Below are 27,898 nucleotides of genomic sequence, written 5' to 3'. Positions count from 1 at the left end.
AGGACAAAGTCTTAACCATTGGACTGCCAGGAAAGCCCCCATATCTGTCTTTTTCAATATCTTGAGACTTGGTTTGTGGCCTAATATACAGTCTGTCCTGGAAAATTTTCTGTGTGTGTGTGTGTGTCCTGTTGGGTAGCATGTGTCTATCTGCCAGGTCTAGTTAGTTTAAAGTTAGTTCATTGTATTAAATCCTCTGTTTCCTTATATATATCTGTTTGTTCTGTCCATTATTGTGAGGTATTAAGGTATCTATTATTGTAGAACTACTTCTCCATTTACTTCTGTCAGATTTTGCTTCATAGATTTGATTTTCATTGGATGTGTAAATGTTTATAATTGTTATACTTTCCTGTTGTATTGAACCTTTTATTAGTAGATAATGTCCCTTGTCTCTTATAATCATTTTTTATGTGTAAACTATTCTTTCTAATATTAGTAAAGTCTTTCCTCGCTGTCTTTTGGTTGTTGTTTGCTTGGAATATCTTTTTCCACCATCCCTTCAGTTTCAGCTTGTCTATATCTTTGGATCACAAATGTGTCTCATATGAGAGTATATAGTCGGATCATATGTTTTTATCCATTCTGTCAATATCTGTCTTTTCATTGAAGAGTTTAATCCTCTTGTATTTAGGTTAATTATTTGTCATTGTGCTATTTCTTCTGTATATGCCTTAAAGCTTTTTTGGTTCCTCATCTCCTACGTTAATGTCTTTTATTGTGTATAGTTGATTTTATGGTGATGAAATGTTTAAAATTTTTTCATTTACTTTTGTGTTTATTCTGTAGCTGTTTTCTTTATGGTTACCATGGGGGATAAACTTAACATCCTACAGTTAAAATACTCTTAATTTGAATCTATACCAACTTCACTTCAAAAAATACAAAAAGTCTGCTCCTTTATAGCTCTGTCCCCATCCCTTTCCATGGATGTCATAAAGTTATATCTTTATGCTTTGAGCCTGAGGGTGTAATCTATTTCTTTAAAATGTTATTAGTCTCTTAAATCATGTATAAAATAAAACGTGCAGTTACAGGCCGTAGTTAGAGTAATACTGCCTTTATAACTGCCCATGTATTTACCTTTGGAAACCTTATTTCTTCATACAGCTTCAAGTTACTGCCTGGTGCCCTTTCATCTCACTTTGCCGGACTCCCATGAGCGTTTCTTGTAGAGCAAGTCTGGTGGTCAGAGACTCCCACAGCTTTTCTTTATCTGGGAATGCCTTAACTTCTCCCTCACTTTTGAAGGACAGTTTTGCAGGCTATCAGATATGTAGTTGACAGTTTTTCCTTTAATACTTTGAATATATCAGCCAACTGTCTTCTGGGTCCCAAGTTCTTGAGTTCTTGTTGTGGGTCTGAGTTAATCTTACTTGGACTGCATTGAGCTTCTTGTTTATATTCACGTCTTTCATCAGATTTGAGAAATTTTCAGCCATTGTTTTGCAGATATTCTCTCTGCCCTTCTCTGACTTTTCTCTCTGTGACTCCCACTATGTGTGTGTTGGTCGGCCTGTTGGTATCTCATAGGTCCCTTAGGTTCTGTTCATTTTTCTTTAATCTTTTTTCTTTCTGTTCTTCACACTTGGTGATTTCCATTGTCTTGTCTTCTAACCTTCAAGTTTGCTAGTTTTTGTCTTCTGCCTCTTGGGAATCTGCTTTTGAATCCCTCTTGTGAACTTTTCATTTCAGTTCTTAAAACTTTTAAGCTCCAGAATTTTTTGGTTTCTTTTTAGGTTTTCTATCTCTTTATCAATGTTTCCGTTTTGTTCACACATTATATTCTTGACTTTACCCACATTTTCCTCTAGCTTTTTGAGCATCTTTAAGACTGTTATTTTAGTCTTTGTCTAATACATCATCTTCCATCAAGTCTTTTTCAGAGACAGTTTCTGTTGATTTATATTTACCTTTTGAACGAGCTGTGCTCTCCTGTTTATTTCTCTGCTTTGTGATTTTTTTTTCTTCTGCTCAACACTGGACATTTGAACCTAATAATGTGGTAACTCTGGAGATCAGATTTTCCCTCTTCCTTGGGATTTGATGTTTTTTGTTTTGGGGGGTTTCTCTTGTTTACTGTTTTGGTTTTTTTGACTGTTACGGGATGTCTCTATGCCAAAGATCAGCCTGAGGTATAAAGTTAAGATTTTCTCAGGTCTTTTCTGAGCCTGGGTTTGTTCAGTCACAGTTACTTCTTAATTTTCCCTAAATGTACTGTAGTTTTCGAATGTCCCGATCTTTAATGTCTGGTTCCTGAAAGAGGAAAGTGAAGAATGAAGAGAAGTGAGGACAGAGCCGACTGTCTAAATCCACTGGAAGTCATCGATTGGAGGTGGGGGCAGCTTACAACAATGGCAGAAACTGCAACAACAGTGGCTGCCTGCCTCTTTGCACCTCTGTGATCAGAATCAGCAATAACCGATCATAGCACAGATCTTTGGTGTTTGAAGAACAGGGTCCTCTCTTCCCATCTTGGCTCCTATAAAGTGTTGCTCTAGGAAAATGTACACAGCTGCCTGCCACTTGGGTAGGGCTGGGAATGGGTAGCTGCTCTTTTGTTAAGAGCTGAATTTATCCAAAACTACATTGTACAGGAGACAGGGATCAAGACCATCCCCGTGGAAAAGAAATGCAAAAAAGCAAAATGGCTGTCTGGGGAGGCCTTACAAATAGCTGTGAAAAGAAGAGAAGCAAAAAGCAAAGGAGCAAAGGAAAGATATAAGCATCTGAATGCAGAGTTCCAAAGAATAGCAAGAAGAGATAAGAAAGCCTTCTTCAGCGATCAGTGCAAAGAAATAGAGGAAAACAACAGAATGGGAAAGACTGGAGATCTCTTCAAGAAAATTAGAGGTACCGAGGGAACATTTCATGCAAAGATAGGCTCAATAAAGGACAGAAATGGTATGGACCTAACAGAAGCAGAAGATATTAAGAAGAGATGGCAAGAATACACAGAAGAACTGTACAAAAAAGATCTTCACGACCCAGATAATCACGATGGTGTGATCACTGACCTAGAGCCAGACATCCTGGAATGTGAAGTCAAGTGGGCCTTGAAAGCATCACTATGAACAAAGCTAGTGGAGGTGATGGAATTCCAGTTGAGCTATTCCAAATCCGGAAAGATGATGCTGTGAAAGTGCTGCACTCAATATGCCAGCAAATTTGAAAACTCAGCAGTGGCCACAGGACTGGAAAAGGTTAGTTTTCATTCCAATCCCAAAGACAGGAAATGCCAAAGAATGCTCAAACTACCTCACAATTGCACTCATCTCACACTCTAGTAAAGTAATGCTCAAAATTCTCCAAGCCAGGCTTCAGCAATATGTGAACTGTGAACTTCCAGATGTTCAAGCTGGTTTTAGAAAAGGCAGAGGAACCGGAGATCAAATCGCCAACATCCGCTGGATCATGGAAAAAGCAAGAGAGTTCCAGAAAAACATCTATTTCTGCTTTCTTGACTATGCCAAAGCCTTTGACTGTGTGGATCACAATAAACTGTGGAAAATTCTTCAAGAGATGGGAATACCACACCACCTGACCTGCCTTTTGAGAAATCTGTATGCAGGTCAGGAAGCAACAGTTAGAACTGGACATGGAACAACAGACTGGTTCCAAATAGGAAAAGGAGTACCTCAAGGCTGTATATTGTCACCCTGCTTATTTAACTTATGTGCAGAGTACATCATGAGAAACGCTGGACTGGAAGAAACACAAACTGGAATCAAGATTGCCAGGAGAAATATCAATAATATCAGATATGCAGATGACACCACCCTTATGGCAGAAAGTGAAGAGGAACTCAAAAGCCTCTTGATGAAAGTGAAAGTGGAGAATGAAAAAGTTGGCTTAAAACTCAACATTCAGAAAACGAAGATCGTGGCATCTGATCCCATCACTTCATGGCAAATAAATGGGGAAACAGTGGAAACAGTGTCAGACTTTATTTTGGGGGGCTCCAGAGTCACTGCAGATGGTGACTGCAGCCATGAAATTAAAAGATGCTTACTCTTTGGAAGGAAAGTTATGACCAACCTAGATAGCATATTAAAAAGCAGAGACATTACTTTGCCAACAAAGGTTCATCTAGTCGAGGCTATGGTTTTCCCTGTGGTCATGTATGGATGTGAGAGTTGGACTGTGAAGAAGGCTGAGCGCCGAAGAATTGATGCTTTTGAACTGTGGTGTTAGAGAAGACTCTTGAGAGTCCCTTGGACTGCAAGGAGATCCAACCAGTCCATTCTGAAGGAGATCAGCCCTGGGATTCTTTGGAAGGAATGATGCTAAAGCTGAAATTCCAGTACTTTGGCCACCTCATGCAAAGAGTTGACTCATTGGAAAAGACTCTGATGCTGGGAGGGATTCGGGGCTGGAGGAGAAGGGAACGACAGAGGATGAGATGGCTGGATGGCATCACTGACTCGATGGACGTGAGTGTGAGTGAACTCTGGGGGTTGGTGATGGACAGGGAGGCCTGGCGTGCTGCAATTCATGGGGTCCCAAAGAGTCGGACGTGACTGAGCGACTGAACTGAACTGAACTGCAATTTATTATCCCAGTCTTTCCCTAGAAGTTTAATAGACATGAGAGTTCCAAAGTAGTTATATCAGACAGATTCTGGCAGTGCAATTGTTAGCAGGTGGGAAGAGAGATTCTTACTTCTTCTGATTCTACTGTCTTCCAGAGTCCTTTGCTTTTACTGAGTTATAAGGTTTTTGTTTGTTTTTAAGTGTATTGTGGTACAAGTCCTTTATCAAATACAAGATTCACAAATGTTTTCTCTCAATCTGTGGTTTGTCTTTTTATTCTCTTTAACTGTGTCTTTCAGAGAGCAAACATTTAAAGACATACAATTTGTAGTTCTTTTGTAGACTGGGCTCACAATATCTTACCTAAGAAATCTTTGCCTAACCAAAGGTCACAAAGATTTTCTCCATGTTTTCTTTTAGAAGTTTTATAGTTTTAGGGTTTTGGATATATGATCCATTTTTAGTCGGTTTTGTGTATGGATTTATAAAGATCCAAAGTCGTTTTTTCTGTATAGCTATCTCACTGTTGTGGCACCATTTTGTGAAAAGTCTGCCCTTTCTCCAGTGAATTGTTTTGCACTCCTTTGTCCATATGTGAGTGAATATATTCCTAGACTTTCTTCTCTATTGTGTTGGTCTGTTTGATGCCATTGCTGCCACAATGTTAAAGGATCTTTAAATTATACAGTGTTAGATATCCAGTTCTATTCTTACTCATACTTGTTTTGGTTATTTGAAGTCATTTGCATTTCCTTGTGGATTTTTTTAAATTTACTTATTTATTTTTGGGTACGCAGTGCAGCTGGTAGGATCTTAGTTCCCCAACCGGGGATTCAACCTGCACTTGCTGCATTGAAGGCACAACATCCTGACCACTGGCCACCAGAGAATTCCTCCATGTGAATTTTATTGTTTGTTTGTTTTGTATTTATTATTTTGTTTATTGGAATATAATTGCTTTACAGTGTTGTGTTAGTTTCTGCTGTACAGCGTGAGTCAGCCATATGTATACCTGTGCCCCTCACTGTTGGACCCTCCGGCCCCGCCCCTCCCCTCCCGCCCCACCCCTCCCCTCCCCTCCCCTCTCACCCACCCCACCCCCCACCCAGGCTCATCGCTGAGCAGCCCTGAGCTTTAGGGCAGCTTCCTGCTGGCTAGTTTTACACACGATAGCATATATACGTCAGTGCTACTCTCTCCATTTGTCCCCCCTTTTACCCGTCCCGGCTGTGTCTGCAAGGCCATTCTCTGCCCTGCAGATAGTTCAGCAGTACCGTTTTTCCAGATTCCCTATATATGCATTAATATACAGTGTTTGTTCTTCTGTTTCTGGCTCGGGTCACTCTGTATGACAGGCTCTAGGTTCCTCCACCTTAATAGAACTGACTCAATTTCATTCCATCTTATGGCTGAGTAATGTTCCCTTGTTTATTTGTATCACATCATCTTTATCCATTTATCTCTCGATGGCCATCTTGGTTGCTTTCATGTCCTGGCTATTGTAAACAGCGCTGCATCTGCATGAACCTTGGGATACTTACGTTTTTGGGGGTTATGTTCTTCTCAGGCTGTATGCCTAATAGTGGGATTCGTGGGTCGTATGGTGGATCTGTATTTAGTTTCCTAAGGAGCCTCCATGCTGTTCTGTACAGTGGCTGTGCCAGTTTACATTCCCACCAACACTGTAAGGGGGTTCCTTTTCTCCACACCTTCTCCAGCATTATTGTTGGTAGATTTTTTTGAAGATGGCCATTTTGGCTGATGTGAGGTGTGATAGCTTATTGTAGTTTTGATTTCTGTTTCTCTAATAATTAGTGATGTTGAGCATCTTTTCTTGTGTTTGTTAGCTATCAATATGTCTTCTTTGGAGAGATGTCTGTTTAGGTCTTCTGCCCATTTTGATTGGATTATTTTATATATATATAGAGAGAGAGAGAGAGAGAGAGCGCGCGCGCGCGCGCGCACTCCATTAGCTGTTTGTATATAAGGAGCTTAATCCTTTGTCAGTGCTTTGTTTGCAAAAACTTTCTCGCATTTTGAGGGTTGTCTTTTCTTCTTGTTTATGGTTTCTTTTTGTTGTGCCAAAGCTTTTAAGTTTAATTAGGTCTTAATTATTTATTTTTTGTTTTTATTTTCATTATTCTAGAAGGTGGGTAAAAAAAGATCTTGCTGTGATTTATGTCAGAGAGTGATTTTTTTCCTGTTTTCAGCTAAGAGTCTTGTAGTTTCTGATCTTACATTCAGGTCTTTAGTCCATTTTAAGTTTACTTTTGTGTATGGTGTTAGGTAATGTTCTAATTTCATTACCGCTGTCCAGATTTCCCAGCACCACTTATTGAAGAGGCTGTTTTTTCTCCATTGTATATTCTTGCTTCCTTTGTTGTAGATCAGGTGATCCCAGGAGCTTGGGTTTATCTCTGAGCTTTCTGTCTTGTTCCATTGGTCTGTATTTCTGATTTTGTGCCAGGACCGTACTGTTGATTACTGTAGCTTTGTAACATAGTTTGAAATTGCAGAGCCTGATTCCTCCACCTCTGTTTTTCTTTCTCAACTTTGCTTTGGCTATTCGGGGTCTTACAAATTGTAAATTTTTTTGTTCTAATTCTCTGAAGCCTGCCATTAATTTTGCTAGAAATTGCATTGAACCTGTAGATGGCTTTGTGTGGTATCAGTTCAGTTCAGTCACTCAGTTGAGTCCGACTCTGTGACCCCATGGACTGCAGCACACCAGACTTCCCTGTCCGGCACCAACTCCCAGAGCTTGCTCAAACTCATGTCCATTGAGTCGGTGATGCCATCCAACCATCTCATCCTCTGTTGTCCCCTTCTCCTCTTGCCCTCAGTCTTTCCCAGCATCGGGTCTTTTCCAGTGAGTCAGTTCTTCACCTCAGGTGGCCAAAGAATTGGAGCTTCAGCATCAGTCCTTCCAATGAATATTCAGGACTGATTTCCTTCAGGCTTGACTGGTTTGATCTCCTTGCAGTCTAAGGGACTCTCAAGAGTTTTCAGCATCACAGTTCAAAAGCATCAGTTCTTTGGCATCGGTCATGGTATGTTTTTTCACCTGTTTGTGTCCTCTTTCATTTCTTTCATCAGTATTCTATGGCTTTCTGAGCACAGGTCTTTTCTTTCCTTAGGTGGATTCACTCGTGGGTATTTTATTCCTTTGTTGGGATGGTAAATGGGATTGTTTCCTTAATCTCACTTTCCATGCATTCGTTATTTGCTTTTGTCTGCACTGGGTCTTTGTTGCTGCGCGTGGGCTCTCTCTAATTGCAGGGCATGGCTTCTCATTGCGGTGGCCTCTCTTGTTTTGGAGCTTAAGCTCTAGGCTCATGGGGTTCAGTTGATGCACTGCATGGACTCAGGTGCTGTGGCTTGCGGTCTCTAGAGTGCTGGCTTGGTAGTTGTGGTGCACAGGCTTAGTTGCTCCATGATACATGGGGTCTTCCTGGACCAGGGATTGAACCTGTGGCACCTGCATTGCAGGCGGATTCCTAACCACTGGACCACCAGGGAAGCCCTGTGCATTAATTTTGTGTCTTGAAACTATCAAACTCATTGATGTCCAGTAGTTTTCTGGTGGAATCTTCCGGATTTTCTGTGTATAGTAACATGTCATTTGCAAACAGTGACAGTTTTACTTCTTCTTTTCCAATTTGTATTCCTTTTATTTCTTTTTCTTCTCTGATTGCCAGAGCCAGGACTTCCAAAACTGTGTTGAATAAGAGTGGTGAGAGTGGGCATCCTTGTCTTGTTCCTGATCTTAGGGAAAATGCTTTCATTTCTGTTTTTCACCATTGAGAATGATGTTTGCTGTGGGTTTGTCATATATGGTCTTTATTGTGTTGAGGTAGATTCCCTCTGTGCCCATTTTCTGGAGTTTTTAGTCATAAATGGGTGTTAAATTTTGTCAAAAAGCTTTTTTTGGGTCTATTGAAATGACCATATGATTTTTATTCTTTCATTTGTTAACATGGTATGTCAAATTGATTGATTTGTGTATTTTGAAGCATGTGTGCATTCTTGGGATAAACTTCACCTGAGTATGGTGTGTGATCACCTGAACGTGGTGTGTGATCCTTTAATGTGTTGCTGGATAGTTTGTTGCTGTTGTTCTGTCCTTAAGTCATGTTCATCTCTTTGGGACCCCATACACTGCAGCATGCCAGATTCCCCTGTCCTTCAGTATCTCCCAGAGTTTGCTCAAATTCATGTCCGTTGAGTCAATGATGCTATCTAACCATCTCATCCTTTATCACCCCCTTCTCCTTTTGCCTTCATTCTTTCCCAGCATCAGAGACTTTTCCAATGAGTCAGCTGTTCACATCAGGTGGCCAAAGTATTGGTGCTTCAGCTTCAGCATCAGGCCTTCCAATGAATATTCAGGACTGATTTCCTTTAGGATTGACTGGATTGATCTTGCTCACCAAAGGACTCTCAAGAGTCTTCTCCAGCACCACAGTTTGAAAGTCTCAATTCTTCAGTACTCAGCCTTCTTTACAGCTAGCTGTCACATCTGTACATGAAAAAAAAAACCATAGCTTTGAGTATACGTTCCTTTGTCAGCAAAGTGATGTCTCTGCTTTTTAATATGTTGACTAGGCTCGTCATAGCTTTCCTTCCAAGAAGCAAGCATCTTTTGACTCCGTGGCTGCAGTTACTGTTCACTTAAGTAGTTGTGGCACACTGGCCTAGCTGTTCCGTGGCATGTGAGGATCTTCCTGGACCAAGATTGAACTCATCACCCCTGCACTGGCAGGCAGATTCTTAACCACTGGATTACTAGGGAAGTCCCAGCCAGTTGTGATTTTGATCCAGATTGTGGTGAATCTGTTGATAAATGAACTTGGTGAGAACTAACATCTGACATCTTAATATTGAGTATTGTGACTTATGAACAAATCTATTACTCCATGTATCTTATTTGGTGCTTTAGTCGCTAGGTCGAGTCTGACTCTTTCGACCACATGGACTGTAGCTCACCAGGCTCCTCTGTCCATGGGATTTTCCAGGCAAGAATACTGGAGTGGAGTGCCAGTTCCTTCTCCAGGGGATCTTCCCAACCCAGGAATCAAACCCAGGTCTCCTGCATTTCAGGCAGGTTCTTTACCGACTGAGCTATGAGGGAAGTTGTCTTATTTAGGTCTCAAATATTTTTTCAGCTGTGTATTATATTTTTCACTCTAGGTCTTTTACATCGTTTGTTAGGATTTCTCCTATGTATTTCATATTTTGATTCTATTTCAAGTGGTATTTCTAAAATTTCAACTTCCTATTCCTTATTTGTATCAATCAAGTTTTTAACTTTCTGTATTTTATGACACATTGTCATCTTAGGGCTTGCCACTCTCAAGGTTAGCTAATTTCCTTTGTTATTGTTGTTTTGTTGTTGTTTAGTCGTGTCCCACTCTTGCAACCCCGTGAACTGTAGCCCACCAGGCTCCTCTGCCCATGGAATTCTCCAGGCAAGAATACTGGAGTGGGTTGCCATTTCCTTCTCCAAGGGATCTTCCTGACCCAGAGGTTGATCTTGAGTCTCCTTCTTGGCAGGTCAATTCTTTACTACTGAGCCACTTGGGAAGCCAGCTTATTTCTAGAGAGAGTGAATAATTTGCTTACTGGCCTGCCATTGATATGCAAGCTATTGATTTTTGTATATTTTTGTATCCTTCAGCTTTACTAAATTCATTTACTCAAATAGCTTTTTAAAAAATAATGTTCTTCAGATTTTCTAAATAGGCAGTTGTTCAGTTTAGTTCAGTCACTCAGTTGTGTCCGACTCTTTGTCACCCCATGAATCGCAGCACGCCAGGCCTCCCTGTCCATCACCAACTCCCGGAGTTCACCCAGACTCACGTCCATCAAGTCAGTGATGCCATCCAGCCATCTCATTCTCTGTCGTCCCCTTCTCCTGCCCCCAATCCCTCCCAGCATCAGAATCTTTTCCAAACAACTAAAAACAGTGTTATTTCTTCCATTTCAACCTAGATGTCACTTATCTTGTTTTCTTGCCATGTAGCACTGGGTGTAACTGGTAGTACAACGTTTTTATTGTAAAAAATCTTAAAAAAATTCTTTTTGGCTGTCTTGGGTCTTGGTTGCTGCTCATGGGCTTTCTCTAGTTGCAGCTAGACGGGCCTACTCTTCATTGCAGTGCACAGGCTGCTCATCGTGGTGGCCTCTCTTTTTGCAGAACTCGAGGCTCCAGGGCACTCGGGCTTCAGTAGCTGCATCACTTGGGCTCCGCAGTCGTGGCTCACAGGCTGTAGGGCGTGGGCTCACTAGTTGTGGTGCACGGGCTTAGTTGTTCCACAGCACGCGTGATCTTCCCAGACCAGGGATCGAACTAGTGTCCCCTGCACTGCAAGGAAGATTCTTAACCACTGGACCACCATGGAAGCCCCTGGCTCCACAGTGTTGAGTAGAAGTGTTGAGAGTGAGATCTCAGCATTATTCCTGGTGAGAAAGCATTCAGCCTTTTACCATTAAGTATACTCTTAGTGGCCAGAGAAGGCGATGGCACCCCACTCCAGTACTCTTAACTGGAAAATCCCATGGACAGAGGAGCCTGGTGGGCTGCAGTCCATGGGGTCACTAAGAGTCGGACACGACTGAGCGACTTCACTTTCACTTTCATGCATCGGAGAAGGAAATGGCAACCCACTCCACTGTTCTTGCCTGGAGAATCCCAGGGACAGGGGAGCCTGGTGGGCTGCCGTCTATGGGGTCACACAGAGTCGGACACGACTGAAGCGACTTAGCAGCAGCAGCATACTCTTAGTGGTAGAGTTGCTTTTGGTAAGTGCTGTTTTTCAGGTTGAAGAAGTTCACTTCTGTTCTTAGTTGGCTGAGAGTTGGGTTGTTTTGTTTCATTTTAGAGTCTTGAATGGCTGTGGGATTTTGTCATGCATTTTGTATATTTGTTGAGATGAGAGTATGGTTTTTCTTTTTCAGTTTAACACAGTAACGTACTTTGTTAAAACTGCCATGCATTTCTGCAGTAAACCTGAGTTACTCATGATTATCCTTTTATGTATTGTTGGATTTAACTTGCTAATGTTTTGTTTAGAAATTTTATATCTAGTTTATGAGGGCTGTTGCTCTGTAGTTGTCTTGTCGTGTCTTTGGTTTTTGTATTAGGAAAATGCCAGGCTTTAGGTGTGAATTGAGAAGTAAATGTCTCTTTTTCAGTTTTCTGGAAGAATTTTTCTTGAGTTGATAGTATTTTTTCCTTAAATATTTTATGGAATTCATCAGTGAAGCCACCCAGGACTGGAGTTTTCTTTGTGGGAAACATTTTAATGAAAATTTCAGTTTATTTATCAGATAAAGAATTAACCAAGTTATTTGTTCTTGAATGATCTTTAGTAGTTTGTGTCTTCTTTGAAATTTGTCCGTATCATTTACATTGTTGAATTTATTGGCATAAAATTGTTCCTAATATTCCCTTAGTATTTTTTAGTGTCTGTGAAGTCTATATGGTTGTAACCTCTCTCATTTCTGACATTGTTAGATTGTGACTTTCTGTTTTCCTAATGTCTGCCTAGAAGATTATCACTCTTAAATGATCTTTTGAAGCAGTCATTTTTGCTTTGTTTTTCCCTACAATCTTCTCTTGTCTCTTTTTTAAATTAATTTTTTCCTCTCTTATCTTTGTTATTTAATAGTCTCTGCTTTGGATTCAACTTGCTGGTATATTTCTAGTATAGTGGAATCTGAGGTCACTAATTTGAGACCCAAATTTTCTTCATTAATTTCCTTCTTTTGTAATATAGATGGTCTTCTCAGACTATCAGCCCCACCCAATTCTTCCCTCCCTTCACTATAACTCGGAAAATCTCAAAACAGTGCACTGGGGCAGTCATCAGACTCATCTTGTTTCTCATCTCCCAGAGATCTTTGTTCCATGTCTTAAAAATTGTTGTTTGATGTTCAGCGTCTTGAAAACGGTTCTTCCTTATATTTTGCCTCCTTATTTTAGTTGTTTCGGGTAGTAGGGTAAACATGGTCCCTGAAATTCAAACTTTGCCAGAAGTGGAAGTGACAAGAATATGACTTTTCAAAATATACTTTATAAGAGGCATTCCACTGTATTGACCAGTTATGGATATCTGATGGAATTTTCTTGCTAGGATTTGACCCATGTTGATAACTTTCGCTTATCCAAATCCGCAGTGATGTTGGGGATGGGGGTATTTACAGAATTCAGGAAGAGTAGCTGTAGGAGTCTTCTTCCTAAACTAGGCACAGTATAAATACAATTACCAGTTCTGGATCAGTACAAGAAGTCATAGTTTAGGGAATATTCACAAGTATTAATGTGAAAGAACTGGGGCAATGTGTGGCAAAGCAAAAGGAAAATCAGAGCTATCAACAAGTATAGACAAAAGAAAACATCAGGAGAAGGAAGACAAAAGTCCCAACTAAGGTAAGATAAATTTATTCAAAACTTAGTGATAACAAAATTTATGATTAGATATGGCATTTACTCTGAAGTTTTCCTTGACTTAGAATAGATATTGCAAGTTAATAGGTTTTAAAGACTGGGAAAAAAAGATACTTATTTTTCAAATCAACTCTTGCAAATTTGGGGGGAAGTGAAATCTGAAATGAACAGTTTTTCCTATGCTTCAGACATATCTCTATACAAACACTTAATTCATCAACTACAGTTTTATTTTTCCTATTCTTTGAAGTGAGACTCCTAATAATCTCCACTAAATGAATTGGCCTAGTGTGAATGACTTTATATATTAAAAATTTTTAATATATGTATTTTAAGTAATTCATGGCTCAGATTTTAATGATGGAAGCATGAGGTTCTTCCTTCATTAAACTAGTAAGGGAGAAGAAGGAAGTCGAATACAGGCACACAGCAGAGGTGTTGTGTGTTTGGTAGTCTGGAGACTACCTCAATAAATCACGTCAATATTTTGGTTTCCAACTGTATATAAAAGTTGTGATACACTGTGCTGTAGTCTGTTAACTGTGCAATAGCATTATATCTGAAAAAAATATATATTGTAATTTAAAAATACTTTATTGCTAAACAAAATGCCAGTCATCATCTGAGCCTTCAGTGAGTTGTAACCGTTTTGCCAGTGGCGGGTCTTGCCTCAATGCTGATTAACCCTGACTGATCAGAATGGTGGGTGCTGAAGGTTGAGATGGCTCTGACAATTTCTTAAAATAAGACAAGAATGAAGTTTGCCACATTGATTGACTCTTTCCTTTCATGAACAATCTGTCTGAAGCATGCAGTGCTGTTTGATAGCATTTTTCCCCACAATAGAACTTTCCTCAAAATTAGAATCAGTCTTCTCAAACCTTCTTGCTGCTTTATCAGCTAAGCTTACGTAATATTCAGATTTCTTTGTTGTCATTTCAACAATCTTTACCAGGGGTAGACTCCATTTCAAGAAAACACTTGGTTCAACTCTAACCCTAACCCTAACCCTTATCCATTAAAGTTTTATCATGAGACTACAGCAGTTCATTCACATCTTCACATGCTACTTCTATTTCTCTTGCTATTTCCACCACATCTGCAGTGACTTCCTCCACTGAACTCTTGAACTCCTCAACATCATCCATCAGAGTTAGAGTCAACTTCTTCCACACTCCTGGTAATGTTAATATTTTGACCTCTTCCCGTGAAGCACAAATATTCTTAATGGCATCTAGAATGGTGAATCCTTTCCAGAGGTTTTCAAAGTCGGATCCACAGTCTCCAGAATGGGCATTGTGTTGATCGGCATGAAAACAACGTGTATGTCATCGTATGTCTCCTTCAGATAGGAGGTGACCAGGTGCCTCCTCAGTGAGTAGTAGTGTTTTGAAAAGAATCTTTCTTTCTGAACAGTGGCTCTCAACAGAGAGCTTAACATACTCAGTTAACCCTGTTATAAACAGATGTGCTGTCATCCAGGCTTTGTCGTTCCGTTTATAGAGCACAGGCACAGTAGATTTAACATAATTTTTCAGGGCCCTCGGACTTTGGTAATGGTAAATGAGCACTGGCATCAGCTTTAATTCACCACCCACATTATCCCCTCAGAAGAGAGTATATCTGCCCTTAAAATCCTGGAAGCCAGGCATTGACTTCTTTCTAGCTGTTGAAGTCCTAGATGCCATCTTCTTCCAATATAAGGCTGCTTTTTTAAAAGGTTTTGTTTATTTTTGGCTGCGCTGGGTCTTCCCTGTTGGGCTGCGCTTTTCTCTAGCTGCGGCGAGCGGGGGCTTCTCTTCACTGCCGTGCGTGGGCTTCTCGTTGCGCTGACCGCTCTCGCCGTGGAGCCGGGCTCTAGGGTGCACGAGCTTCGGTAGTTGTGGCTCCCGGGCTCTAGAGCACAGGGTCAGTGGTTGTGGTGCATGGGCGTAGTTGCTTCATAGCATGTGGGATCTTCCTGGACCAGGTATGGAACCCGTGTCTCCTGCATTGGCAGGTGGATTCTTTACCACTGGGCCAATAGGAAAGCCCTAGGCTGTTTTGTCTACATTGAAAATCTGTTGTTTGATGCAACCACCTTCATGAATTACCTTAACTGTATCTGGATAACTTGCTGCTGCTTCTACATCAGCACTTGCTGCTTTCTTTTATGTGATAGAGACAGCTTCTTTCCTTAAATCTCATGAACAAACCTCTGCTTGCTTCAGACTTTTCTCTAATAGGTTTCTTTCCTGTCTCCATCTTTAGAGAATTAGAGTAGGGGCCTTGCTCTGGATTAGGCTTTGACTTAAGGTAATGTTATGGCTGACTGATCTTAAAACTTTCTATCAGCACTTAGGCTTTTTTTGTTTTCTTATCATTCTTATTTTCACTGGAGTAGCAGTTTTAATTTCCTTCAAGGACTTCCCTTTGCATTCACAACTTGCTAACTATTTGGCTAATAAGAGGCCTAACTTTTGGCCTATTTCAACTGACATGGCTTCCTTACTAAGCTTAATCTTTTTTAGCTTTTGATGTAAAAAAGTGAGATGTGTGACTCTTCCTTTCCTTTGAGCTCTTAGAGGGCATTATAGAGTTATTAATTGGCTTAATTTCAATATTGTTGTGTTTAAGGAAATAGGGAGGCCTGAGGAAAGGGAGAGAGATGGGGAAACAGCCAGTTGGTCAAGCAGTCAGAAGACACTTATTTATCAGTTAAGTTTGCTGTCATATATGGGCAGGTTACTGGGGCCGCAAAACAGTTACAGTAGTAATATCAAAGATCACTGATGATAAGGCACAGTGACAAGTATAACACAATAGCAACAACAATAATAAGGCTTGGGTAATGTAACAATTACCAAAATGTGATGCAGAGAGAAGTGAGCAAATGCTATTAGAAAAATGGTGCCAACAGACTTGCTGGACACAAAGTTGCAGCAAACATTCAGTCTTTAAAAAACACACCATCTGGGAAGCTCAGTAAAGTGAGCACAATAAAACGAGGTCTGCCTGTATAGCTGGTGATTACGACTAACCACCTCTTTTTGAAGAAATAATCATATACTTTGCGTTGGGAGTATATATGTCCTTAAGCATAATTTATGATTTTTTTTATAGATTTGTGGGACCACTGGGTACCATCATCATAAAATGTAAGGATTTTCGAATTATTCAGTTGGATATTCCTGGAATGGAAGAATGTTTGAATATAGCCAGTTCCATTGAGGTACGTGTTTTGGAAACAACATGTGATAAAAGAAGGAACTTTATTTTCGGATTCACTGTGACTCTTATGTTTCTCTTTTAGATAAATATCATTTGAGTCATGTTCTGTGGCTCAAATCTGGAAGACTGAACGCAAAGCCTTACCCTGAATCATTGTTACAGGAGTGTAAAAAGATTTTATTGACTTAGAGAAGTTATTAATGTTACTTATTCTTCTGGGTTCATCTATGTTGTAGCATGTGACAGGATCTCCTTCCCTTTTAAGGGTGAATAATATTCCATTGTGTGTTTCTAAATGTTGAGACTTTTTGAAAATCTTATTTCTTTTGTAAAGCAAGTAATTATCACTAATGATTGTAGTCTTTTGTTTGTTTTTAGTAAATTTGAATTTCTGTATATCCTGTTTGTTTGAGATAGGATGTGTTCATTTTATGTTTATAGAAATGATAGCGAACATATGTCCAGATTAGAAATAATAGAAATTTTACTTGGATAATTTAGTGTTTAAATTGAATCAGTTCAGTTCAGTTCAGTTGCTCAGTTGTGTCCGTCTCTTTGTGACCCCATGAATCGCAGCACGCCAGGCCTCCCTGTCCATCACCAACTCCGGAGTTCACTGAGACTCACGTCCATCGAGTCAGTGATGCCATCCAGCCATCTCATCCTCTGTCGTCCCCTTTCCCTCCTGCCCCCAATCCTTCCCAGCATCAGAGTCTTTTCCAATGAGTCAACTCTTCGCATGAGGTGGCCAAAGTATTGGAGTTTCAGCTTCAGCATCAGTCCTTCCAATGAACACCCAGGACTGATCTCCTTTAGGACGGACTGGTTGGATCTCCTTGCAGTCCAAGGGACACACTATTTTCTTTCTCACTTTAACCAACTCTTTTGGTATATACTCATTTTTAAAATTGCTTTATTTTACATCATTACCACTAAATTATAGCAGTTAACTTTACGTTTATAGTATTTTCTAGATAATTATAGAGACACATTGAGGTTTTTTTTCCTTCTATCTTTGAGTGCCTAATATGGGCTTTGTGTGCAGAATAAATGCTATTGGCTCAACTATTAAAAGGAGGCAGAAAGGCTTAAACCTGTAACTAGGATTTCCTTTGGCTTTTAAACAAAAAAAAACAGAAATAGAAGAACTGTTATGGTACTGAGAAAATGGCATGTAGTATTTTTCTTTCTGCTTTTGCTAAATTTTTCTTATGAAAACAAGAAGATAAGCTGAACTCTTTGTGTTACATATTCATCATTGGAAATAACATAGGAATGCTGACTTGGCTGAATTTGTTGACGTGAGTGAGAATCACACTGTGCGTTCTAGGCTGTTGAAGGGAAATGCTGTCTTGCTCTTTGGGCCAGGTAGTGCCACTCACCCACTTCAGTTGAGCATGTTATTTTTTTTTCAGTTGTGGGGTTGGATTTTCACTGACCCATGCACATTTTTTTTTTTTCTTATCCCTTTTATAACTTGTAAGATAGCAGGTGGATGTTAGTGAAATTGCCTGTGGTGAAGAAACAGGGCAAAAAAGCCTATTACCCCACTCTGATGGCATTTAGCTTTGTTAGCATTTGACACTAATCAGTTGCTTATTTAGCTATACATATTAAATATTATTGTAAAACTCTGTAGAAACTGACTGACTACAGAGAAGCCCTTATGGCTGAGAAGAAGCTGCAAATGCTGAGCCACTCTTGTGATTTGACCTTAGAAAATGAACGCTCTGTTGATTGTTTTCCCAGCAGAGTGCATGCACACGGTGTGCTTGGCCTCTGGCCTTGTCCTGGCGTCCAGTTTTCCTCTGTCCCTCCACACAGCTTGATATAATTTGGTAGTAATAAGTGAATTCTTATAAAGCATAGTTGAGCTATTCTTTGTTATCAAAATTCATATAATCAAAATCTGCTACCCTAAGTAGAATCCCATTGGAAGAATAACTGGCAAGTGCTCAGTTTTCTAAATTATAGTAGGAAGTCTGATGAACCATTTTTTTATGTGTAGTTTCGGTTGTCTTTTAGGGTTGAAATGACTTTATTTCTTTGAGCATTAATGTGTTTAAAGGAAAAGTTCTGTCTCTAGCTACATGAAATGTAATCATGACAAGTCTGAGTGCTTATTGCCTGCTGGAATGTTTGTGAACATGGATTTAAAATAATGATTGTACCAGTCACTATTAATATAGTATGGAGGTTCCTCAAGAAATTGAAAAAGGATCTTTGATCTAGCAATCCCACTTCTTGGTGTATATCTGAAGGAAACAAAATGATTGTTTTAAAGAGATATCTGTACTCCCATGTTCATTGCAGCATTATTCATAATATTCAAAGAATATAAAAACTTAAGTGTCTGTTGATGGATGGATGAATAAAGAAGATTATACACACAATGCGTGCACACATGTACACACACAGTGGAATAGTACTCAGCCATCAAAAGGAAAGCAGTCCTGCCAGTGGGAACAGCCACACGGAGAATGGCCTGAACAAACAGTGGGTGAGACTGGAGGGCGTCGTGCTGAGTGAAGCAAGCCAGACAGAGACAGATATTGCATGGTATCACTTATATGTGGAATCTCAAAAACAGAAAAGGGAAACACACAGAAACAGGGAGTAGAAAAGTGGTTTCCCGGGGCTAGGGGTGGGTGAAATAGGGAGAGGCTGGTCAAAGTTACAGACCTGGGAATCTAATGTATAACATAGACTATAGTTGATAACACTGTATTATGTAACTGAAATTTGCCAAGAGAGTACAACTTAAATGTTCTCAAAAGCAACAACAGAGGGTAAATATGTGAAGTGATGGATGTGTTAATTAACTCAAGGGGGGAACTCTTTTACAGTGTGTTTGTGTATCAAATAATCACATTGTACGTTAGAAATGTTTTACATTTTATTTATCAATTTATACCACAGTAAAGCTGAAAAAATTTTTTAATACTGCAAAGAATATTTTTTAAGTAGTAAAATAATAAAATTTAAAAATTAAATAAAGGTTCTACTGACCTGATCTTTCTGTGACTTAGAAGGAGGTAGCTTTTCTCTGAGAGCTTGGGGATGTTAGCATGATGTTGGCCCCCTCACGCCCCTCCAGCTGAGTGTCTCCAAAATTACAGCAGTTTGAATTGTGCTAATTGATTTTGGTGCCTTTGTTTTTTCTAGCCATAGAAATGCTTTCTAAAACTCCCCTGTCAGGAGGATGAAACTGCCAGGTGACAGGGGACGTTCCGTCTCTCAGCTCCTCATCTAGTCAGGATTCCTTGGCCTTGTACTTCAGATGGCCTCTAGGCTCACTTTGGGACCACAGAGTTACTGCCCCGGTTTGAGAGGGGTTAGCGTAGCATGAAGGTGTGAGGGCATCTGCTCACTCCAGGAATGGAGGGAGTTTCACGTTGATGGAGGCTACGTGGAGCATACCGTAGCTGAAATTAGAGCTTGCTGTGTGTCCGGTACCGTCCTAGCCCTGCTGCACACATTCTCTTAATGCCTCGGCAGCCCTAGGCGCGGCCCTCTGGAGTTATTTCCTCCATTGACAGCTGGGGCCCGGAGTGGCCGCGTCACACAATACCACTGTTGGCGCTGGCATCTGGAATTTGAGTCCAGCAGTCTGACTCTTTGCCTACTAAGCTTTTTTTACAGTTGCTCAGAAACTCTGGTTTTAAGTAACTTACATATGTAGTTAATAACTGGATTTTGAGCCAAGGCCTTACTGATTAACTGCAGCCTGTTCTCTAATCCCCAGAAACATTTGGACCTTTTCATTAGGCCTTATTACATGGTCTCAAGAAGAAGTTTTTTCCATTTTTCTTCTAGAATAGGTGTGCACATTGTTTTGTTATTTTGTTAATTCAGCAAATGCTAATTGAGTGTTATGTGCCAGATACCGTGTTAGAGGCTGAAAATAAGGTATAATTGTATCTAGTGATAAATATAATGTTAGAGAAGTGTATTAGGTGTCCATCATTTTAGGCCATATTTGATGAATATCAATTTGGAAATTAGAAAATGCTTGGAATTGTGACACGTTCCTTTTTTCTTTCTTTACTTCTTTTTTCCCTTAGGCGTTATCTACCCTGGACTCCATCACTCTGATGTATCCTTTCTTTTACCGGCCCATGTTTGAAGTGATAGAAGATGGCTGGCATTCTTTCCTCCCTGAGCAAGAGTTTGAACTCTACTCTTCAGCTGTGAGTAACTTTTGAGAGAATTAATGGGTAATGAGAAATAACGCAGCACTTTACTGGTGAAAATGATCGCTTCCTTTTGACAAGTAAAAGAAGTAGCTAATAGCTATTAGTGCTGCAGCCTCTGCCATTCAAAGATTTGCATAATTGTTCTCAGTGCTACAGCTTAAGTAATTTTCCTTCTAGTAGACTTGCTGATAAAGCATTAAGATCTTCATAAAGATAGTCCTGACCTGTTTTAATTTGGGGGTGTTTTAAAAGTGTTCCATAGAAGCAGTTTTATATATAGTAATTAGGTTCTGAGCCATCCCCCCAGAAGTCTGTTGAACTCACTCTGTACCCCGGAGAGCATCAGAAAACCATGTGTATCGATTTCTTCCTGTGGGATAGTTCTTGTGATTTCATGATTTGGGTTACTAAGACCGGTGTACTTCTCCTTTGTCTTTGGACATGGGGTATCTGTTTTGGTGGATTCCAGCGTTCTCCTCTTGATGGTTGTTCAGTAACTGTGATTTCAGTGCTCTCTCAGGAGGAGCTGAGTGCATGTCCTCTTACTGTGCCATCTTGAACCAATCCCTGCGTGGGATGCTACTTACAAAGGTTTTTTGATTGAACCAAAAGAGAAACATTTGTGTCTTGCATTGAGTGTGCCTTCCCCTTCACTCTTGGCTGGCCAAAATATGCAGATACCTCAAAAAAGAAATGGCTGTATCTTATTAAGAAAGAACCTAGAGTTGTCCAATAAGTAGATGCTTTTGGTCTGCAAAAAAAAATTTTTTTTTAACTTTTTCTTCTATACCTCTGTAAATGGGTCCTGAGAGATCAAGAAGTAGCGACCAGGTGCCATGAAATTTGAAGAACAAAGATGTCCATAGCAGCAAAGTGAAAAAGGAAGGGGAATTTTATATTCTTGCGTATAGAGCATTTTTATATAGCTTGTGCTGCCTGTATTTACATTTATTTTCAAGGTCTTTATAGCATTAAAAACTACATAGTAAACATTCTCAAATGCATGCTGCTTTTCTTTCATATCAATTGACTACTACCTGATGGCTACCTTAGAGGAATCCGTAGTTACTTCCTAGGTGGAAAACGGCAGTCCGAATTTGATCAGGAAGGAAGATGTCTGGATGATTTTCCTGGTTATCCAGAAAATATCAGTGTAAATTATTCCTCTTGTGGTTAGGTGCCATAAGTGAATCACTCTAAGTCTACATTCAGCAAGCCGACGTTCAGATCAGTCTCCTGTTGTGCTCAGAAGTCCTGTGTGCTGACAGCATCCATGATGTGCTTGTCCGGCTCCTGCTTGCAGAGTCTCTAGTGTGAGAGGATTTGCAGCATCACACAGCGTCCCAGTCGGTGTCACCGTCCTGGTACTGAGCTGACATCCCTGCACTCAGACCCCGTGTTTCTGACGTGGCCTGTGGTACTCAGGTTGTCTTATTCCTCTACTGTAAATAGTTCTTCAAATTAAGTTTTATGTCCCCACTAAGTTTTCTTTTCTCTAGATTAAATATGAGTATTTACTTCAGCCTTTTCTCATACCACTGAACTCAGGGCCACACCCTGTCTTGATTGCTTTTCTCGGCAAGACCTTCAGTTTGTCACTGATTCTCATAAAAGATAACACTCATAACATTTAGTGTAGATTGGAACTATTGCTGATACTTTAAGGTAGCCCAAAGTTCCATTGGCCTCTTTCAGAATTAAATTACTTATGAAGGCACGGAGGAAATGACATTATTAGATTTGTGTTAGAGCAAAGCAATTCTGATGCAAAATGCTGGGAAACTGCTTAGGAGACTACTGAAGTAATGATTGGATCAGTAACAGAGGGGTTGTAGTGCAGAAAGTTTCAGGAAGTGAAATTAAAAGGAGTTGGCGACCCACTCACTGGACACGAGAGGTAAAACAGGCAGAGGCGTCTAGGTTTTACTACTGAGATGGGAAAGACAGAAATGTGCACGACAGGGAGTGAGTGGAGTTCAGTTTTGAAGACGGCAAATTCGAAGGGCCTGTGTGGTGCACATCATTGAATATGTAAAAGAGATAGTTTAGAGCTTGAGAGATCTCTGTTAAAAATGAAAAATTGAGAGTCATCAGTGTGTACATTGTGTACATTGTGAGAATCACAGGCAGAAGTTGAGATTACTGAGGGAAAACATCTAATGTCAGTAGGGACCAAGGACTAACCGTGTAGGGACGAGTGGAGGAAAAAGCCAAGGGAAGAGCGAGTTTCAAGTAGGAGGGGGTCACCAGTGTGAAAGCTTCTTTTCAGTGTTTATTGTCTCCTGAGCTAGAATACAAGCTGCTAGAATACAAACTTTCGGAGGCTGGGGACCATGCCGTTCTTGTTCCCTGCTGCATTCCTAGTACATGGTTTGCAATCAGTAGGTATTTGTCAAGTCAATAAATATAGGAATGTGTGCATTTGTGCAGGACAGGACAAAGGTATGACAAGTCTTTATATCACTGAAATCCTCCATCAGGTAGACACATATCACTTCATTGGTATTCCTTAAGGAAGGTTTTTTTGATTGTCTAAAAAACTTTTTGAGTAGTATTAGCCAGTCCCTACTTCTCTGTTATATCCAAAAGAGATATGTGGTATTGAGAAGACAGAGTGCTCAAACTATCTCTCAAATCATTTACATTGCATCCCAGATGTTAATGTTGACTGCTTGACTTTCTGGGACTTTGTTTCCATGTCTATAAAATCAAAGTGTTGGACACATGACAAATGTAAGAGTTCCTCCCCTTTTAACATACTTTTATTCTAGGATATAATAAAATACTATTTCGGATACTTTGCTGAAATGCACATATACAGTATATATCGGTACTTCCCCAGTCTACCACTTTAGAAATTATATACAAAAAAGATGATGGTCAGGTAATGGTTGAGTAGCCCCTGTCTGACAAGATCTCCTGCAGATATCAGTGACAAACTATGAATAAAGCAGAAAAACTTGAAGCTCTGGTGAGTGAACAGAAAGCAGCGTATTTTAGAGGGAGGGGAGGAAAAACTTAGAGGAAGTGAATGGCAGAGTAAATTTCCTTTTTTGGGGCTTTGTCCTGAAGTTCGCAGAGTTAACAGCACTGATGGTGCTGGACAGCTAACAGCCTAATGGAAAGCCCACTTTCTCTCTGGTGGGAGGAACCAGAGAGCCACAAGAGGGGAACCTTGATTCTGTGTGGAATCCTGAATCTCTGGCTGACTCCTGAACCATTGCTTGGGGCAGACCGGGGGCAGTCAGAAGTAAGATCTGAGTTGCCGTGCATCTCAGATGTTACGAAGTTTGTGGTTTGTCTGAAGAAGCTAATTCCTTGTAAAACACTCTTCAAAGGTGTTTAACAGAATGCAGATTTTCTGCAACATAAAATTCACAGTGAATATAGGATATAATCCAAAGTTGGATATTATGACTCATATTATGACCCATTCTTGAGAAAAAGAGTCTATCAAAAAAAGAAAAAACACAGTCAACAAGTACCAGTCCCAAGATGCCTCAGATGTTGAAATGTTTGATCATTCAAGGTCTTTAGAGCAGCTGTTTAAATTGCTCGATTTTCCATAAAGGTAAATATGTTTCAAATGAGAGACAAGACAGGAAGTCTTAACAGAGAAATAGAAATGCTAAAAAGAGTCAAATGAACCCTCAGCATTTTTTGAAAATATATATCTGAAATAAAATGTTCACCTGGTTAAATAGCAGAGAGGAGATGACAGGACAGAATCAGTGAAATTGAAGCTAGAGCAATAGAAATTATTTGGAGAAATAAAGGAGATGGGAAATTATGGAAAAAAGAGCCTCAGAAACCTGTGGAGCAAAATGGCTAGCGTGTGTGTAATTACAGACCCAAGAGAGAATAGACAATAGGTAGGAAAAACATTTAAAGAAATCATGTTCAGAAGCTAAAAATTTGGTCAATTTTATAAGTTCAAAAAGTTCAGCAAGCCCCAAACAGGATGAGTATGAGAAAAATCAGGCTAGGCACATGATTGTCAAATTGTCAAAGAGCAATGGTCAAATGAAGATCTTGAAAGTTGCCAGTTAATAACAACACATTACATACAGAGATAATTCAGATGACCATGTACTCTTTATCAGAATTTATGGAGACGACATGGTAAAACTTTTATATTTTAAATTTTATTTATTTTTAAAGAGTATATTTAGTTGTGTCGGGTCTTGGTTGTGGCACACGGGACCTTTATTGCACCGTGTGCAGTCTTTTGCTGTGGGCCACGGGCTCTCTAGGTGTGGCGCATGGGCTCCAAAAATGTAGGCTGAGTAGTTACAGTGGTCCAGCTTAGTTGCTCTGCAACTTCTTCCCTGACCAGGGATCAAACCCTTGATGCCTGCGTCATCACAGGGCAGATTCTTAACCACTGGACCACCACGGAAGTCCCAACAAAACTTCTATTAAAAAGTGCTGAAAGGTAAAAAGCCTATCAACCCTGAATTCTGTATCTGGTGAAAATATCTCACAAGGAAGAAGGTGAGACAACATTTTCAGATAAAAAGAAACTAAGAACTTATCACTAAGAGACTTTCCTTTCTCTATAAGAAATGTTAAAAGAAGTTATTCAGACTAAAGGGAAATAATACCAGAGGGAAACCTGAATATTCAAAATAATTGAAGAATATTGGAAATGGTATAATTAAATATAACCAGCTATTTTTTCTTTTTAATGTCTTTAAAATATGTATGACTAAAACAAGAACTATAGCACTGCCTCTGTGGTATTTATGGTATGTAGACGTGTTACACAGAAACGATGTCGTTAAACATGGGTGTGGGGTGGCTGAGCGGGTCAGTCGTGTCCGACTCTTCGCAACCCTGTGAACCGCAGCACACCAGACCTCCCTGTCCATCACCAGTTCCCAGAGTCCACCCAAACCCATGTCCATCAAGTCAATGATGCCATCCAACCATCTCATCCTCTGTTGTCCCCTTCTCCTCCTGCCCTCAATCTTTCCCAGCATCAGGGTCTTTTCCAATGAGTCAGCTCTTCACATCAGGTGGCCAAAGTATTGGAGCTACAGCTTCAACATCAGTCCTTCCAATGAACACCTAGGACTGATCTCCTTTAGGATGGACTGGTTGGATCTCCTTGCAGTCCAAGGGACTCTCAAGAGTCTTCTCCAACACCACAGTTCAAAAGCATCAATCCTTCGGCGCTCAGCTTTCTTTATAGTCCAACCTTTACATCCATACATGACCACTGGAAAAACCATAGCCTTGACCAGACGGACCTTTGTTGGCAAAATAATGTCTCTGCTTTTTAATATGCTGTCTAGGTTGGTCATAACTTTCCTTCCAAGGAGTAAGCGTCTTTTAATTTCATGGCTGCAGTCACCATTTGCAGTGATTTTGGAGCCCAGAAAAATACAGTCAGCCACTGTTTGCACTGTTTCCCCATCTATCTGCCATGAAGTGATGGGACCAGATGCCATGATCTTAGTTTTCTGAATGTTGAGCTTTAAGCCAACTTTTTCACTCTCCTCTTTCACTTTCATCAAGAGGCTCTTTAATTTCTCTTCACTTTCTGCCATAAGAGTGGTGTCATCTGCATATCTGAGGTTACTGATATTTCTCCCTGCAATCTTGATTCCAGCTTGTGCTTCCTCCAGCCCAGCATTTCTCATGATGTACTCTGCATATAAGTTAAATAAGCAGGGTGACTGTATACAGCCTTGACGTACTCCTTTTCCTATTTGGAACCAGTCTGTTGTTCCATGTCCAATTCTAACTGTTGCTTCCTGACCTGCATACAGGTTTCTCAAGAGGTAGGTCAGGTGGTCTGGTATGCCTGTCTCTCTGAATGGATACATAGACCTATACAGTTTCAGAGTTTTTACATGTTATGTAACATGGGCTAATGTTTAAGTTAACAGTATATATTATAATCCCTGGAGCAGTTTCTCAAACTTGGCACTGTTGACCTGTGGGCTGTATAATTCTTTGTTGTGAGAAGCTGTCCTGTGCATTGTAGGGTGTTTGGCAGTATCCCTGGTCTACCACTAGATGTCAGCAGTGGTCTTCTCCAACCCCCAATTGTCTCCACTCATTAACAAATGTTCCCTCGAGGCAAAATCACCCCTAGTTGAGAACGATTGTCCTTGTCACTTCAGCTCAGTAAAAGTAATCATAGAGTCAGTTCAGTTCATTGGCTCAGTTGTGTCCGACTGTTTGCGACTCTATGGACTGCAGCATGCCAGGCTTCCATGTCCATCACCAACTCCCGGAGCTTGCTCAAACTCATGTCCATCAAGTGTGTGAGGCGATCCAACCATCTCATCCTCTGTCATTCCCTTCTCCTCCTACCTTCAGTCTTTCCCAGCATCAGGGTCTTTTCTAGTGAGTCGGCTCTTCACATCAGGTGGCCAAAGTATTGGAGTTTCAGCTTCAGCATCAGTCCTTCCGGTGAATATTCAGGGTTTATTTCCTTTAGGATTGACTGGTTGGATCTCCTTGCAGTCCAATGAACTCTCAAGAGTCTTCTCATTCTCACAGTTCAAGAGCATCAATTCTGGTTCTCAGCTTTCTTTATGGTCCAACTCTCACATCCATATGTGACTACTGGAAAAGCCAAAGCTTTGACTAGACGGACCTTTCTTGGCAAAGTAATGTCCCTGCTTTTTAATATGCTGTCTAGGTTGTTCATAGCTTTTCTTCCAAGGATCAAGCGTTGTTTAATTTCATGGCGGCAGTCACCATCTACAGTGATTTTGGAGCCCAAGAAAATAAAGTCTGTCACTCTTTCCATTATTTCCCCACCTATTTGCCATGAAATGATGGGACCAGATGCCATGATCTTTGTTTTTTGAATGTTGAGTTTTTTAAGCCAGCTTTTTCACTCTCCTCTTTTCACTTTCATCAAAAGGCACTTTAGTTCTTCTTCGCTTTATGTCACAAGGGTGGTGTCATCTGTATATCTGAGGTTATTGATATCTCTCCCGGAAATCTTGATTCCAGCTTGTGCTTCATCCAGCCTGGCATTTTGCATGATGTATTCTGCATATAAGTTAAATAAACAGGGTGACAATATATAGCCTTGACGTACTCCTTTCCCAATTTGGAACCACTCTGTTATTCCGTGTCCAGTTCTAACTGTTGCTTCGTGACCTGTATACAGATTTCTCAGGAGGCAGGAAAGGTGGTCTGAGCAATCACTTAAAAATGTTAAGAGATGTTATTTAAAGTTAATATATTAAAGTGGAGTTCTAAAAAGTAGTTCAAAAGAAAGTGGGAAAGAAGAAATAGCAATAAAAAAATGAAGGGGCAAACAAAATAAATGCTAGACTAAAATCCAGCAATATCAATATTTAGTATTACTGAGCTTAACACCCCAAGTAAAACACAGAGATTGTCAGAATGAATTAAAGGAAAAAAGCAAGGGAGTTCCCTGGTAGCCTGGTATTTAAGATTCCAGGCTTTCACTGCTGAGGGCCTGGGTTCAGTCCCTGATCAGAGGACTGAGGTTCTGCAAGCTGTTGACGCAGCTAAAGAAA

At 40.2% G+C, this 27,898-nt stretch overlaps 1 protein-coding gene across 1 annotated transcript in view; it reads left to right on the top strand.

Moving 5' to 3' along the window:
* MTMR9 (myotubularin related protein 9) overlaps positions 1 to 27,898 on the top strand; it is a 68,596-nt gene that overhangs the window by 12,319 nt on the left and 28,379 nt on the right. Inside the window, exons 2-3 of the mRNA XM_086414218.1 lie at positions 16,084 to 16,192; positions 20,256 to 20,381. Coding sequence (XP_086270344.1) covers positions 16,084 to 16,192; positions 20,256 to 20,381 — 235 coding nt within the window. The remainder of the gene's footprint in view (positions 1 to 16,083; positions 16,193 to 20,255; positions 20,382 to 27,898) is intronic.

The sequence above is a fragment of the Bos grunniens genome, chromosome 8, assembly GCF_055505025.1.
Source record: "Bos grunniens cultivar Pamir isolate PY7600 chromosome 8, Bosgru_T2T1.0, whole genome shotgun sequence".
NCBI classification, from domain to species: domain Eukaryota; kingdom Metazoa; phylum Chordata; class Mammalia; order Artiodactyla; family Bovidae; genus Bos; species Bos grunniens.
This window is presented reverse-complemented; position numbering and strand designations above follow the sequence as displayed.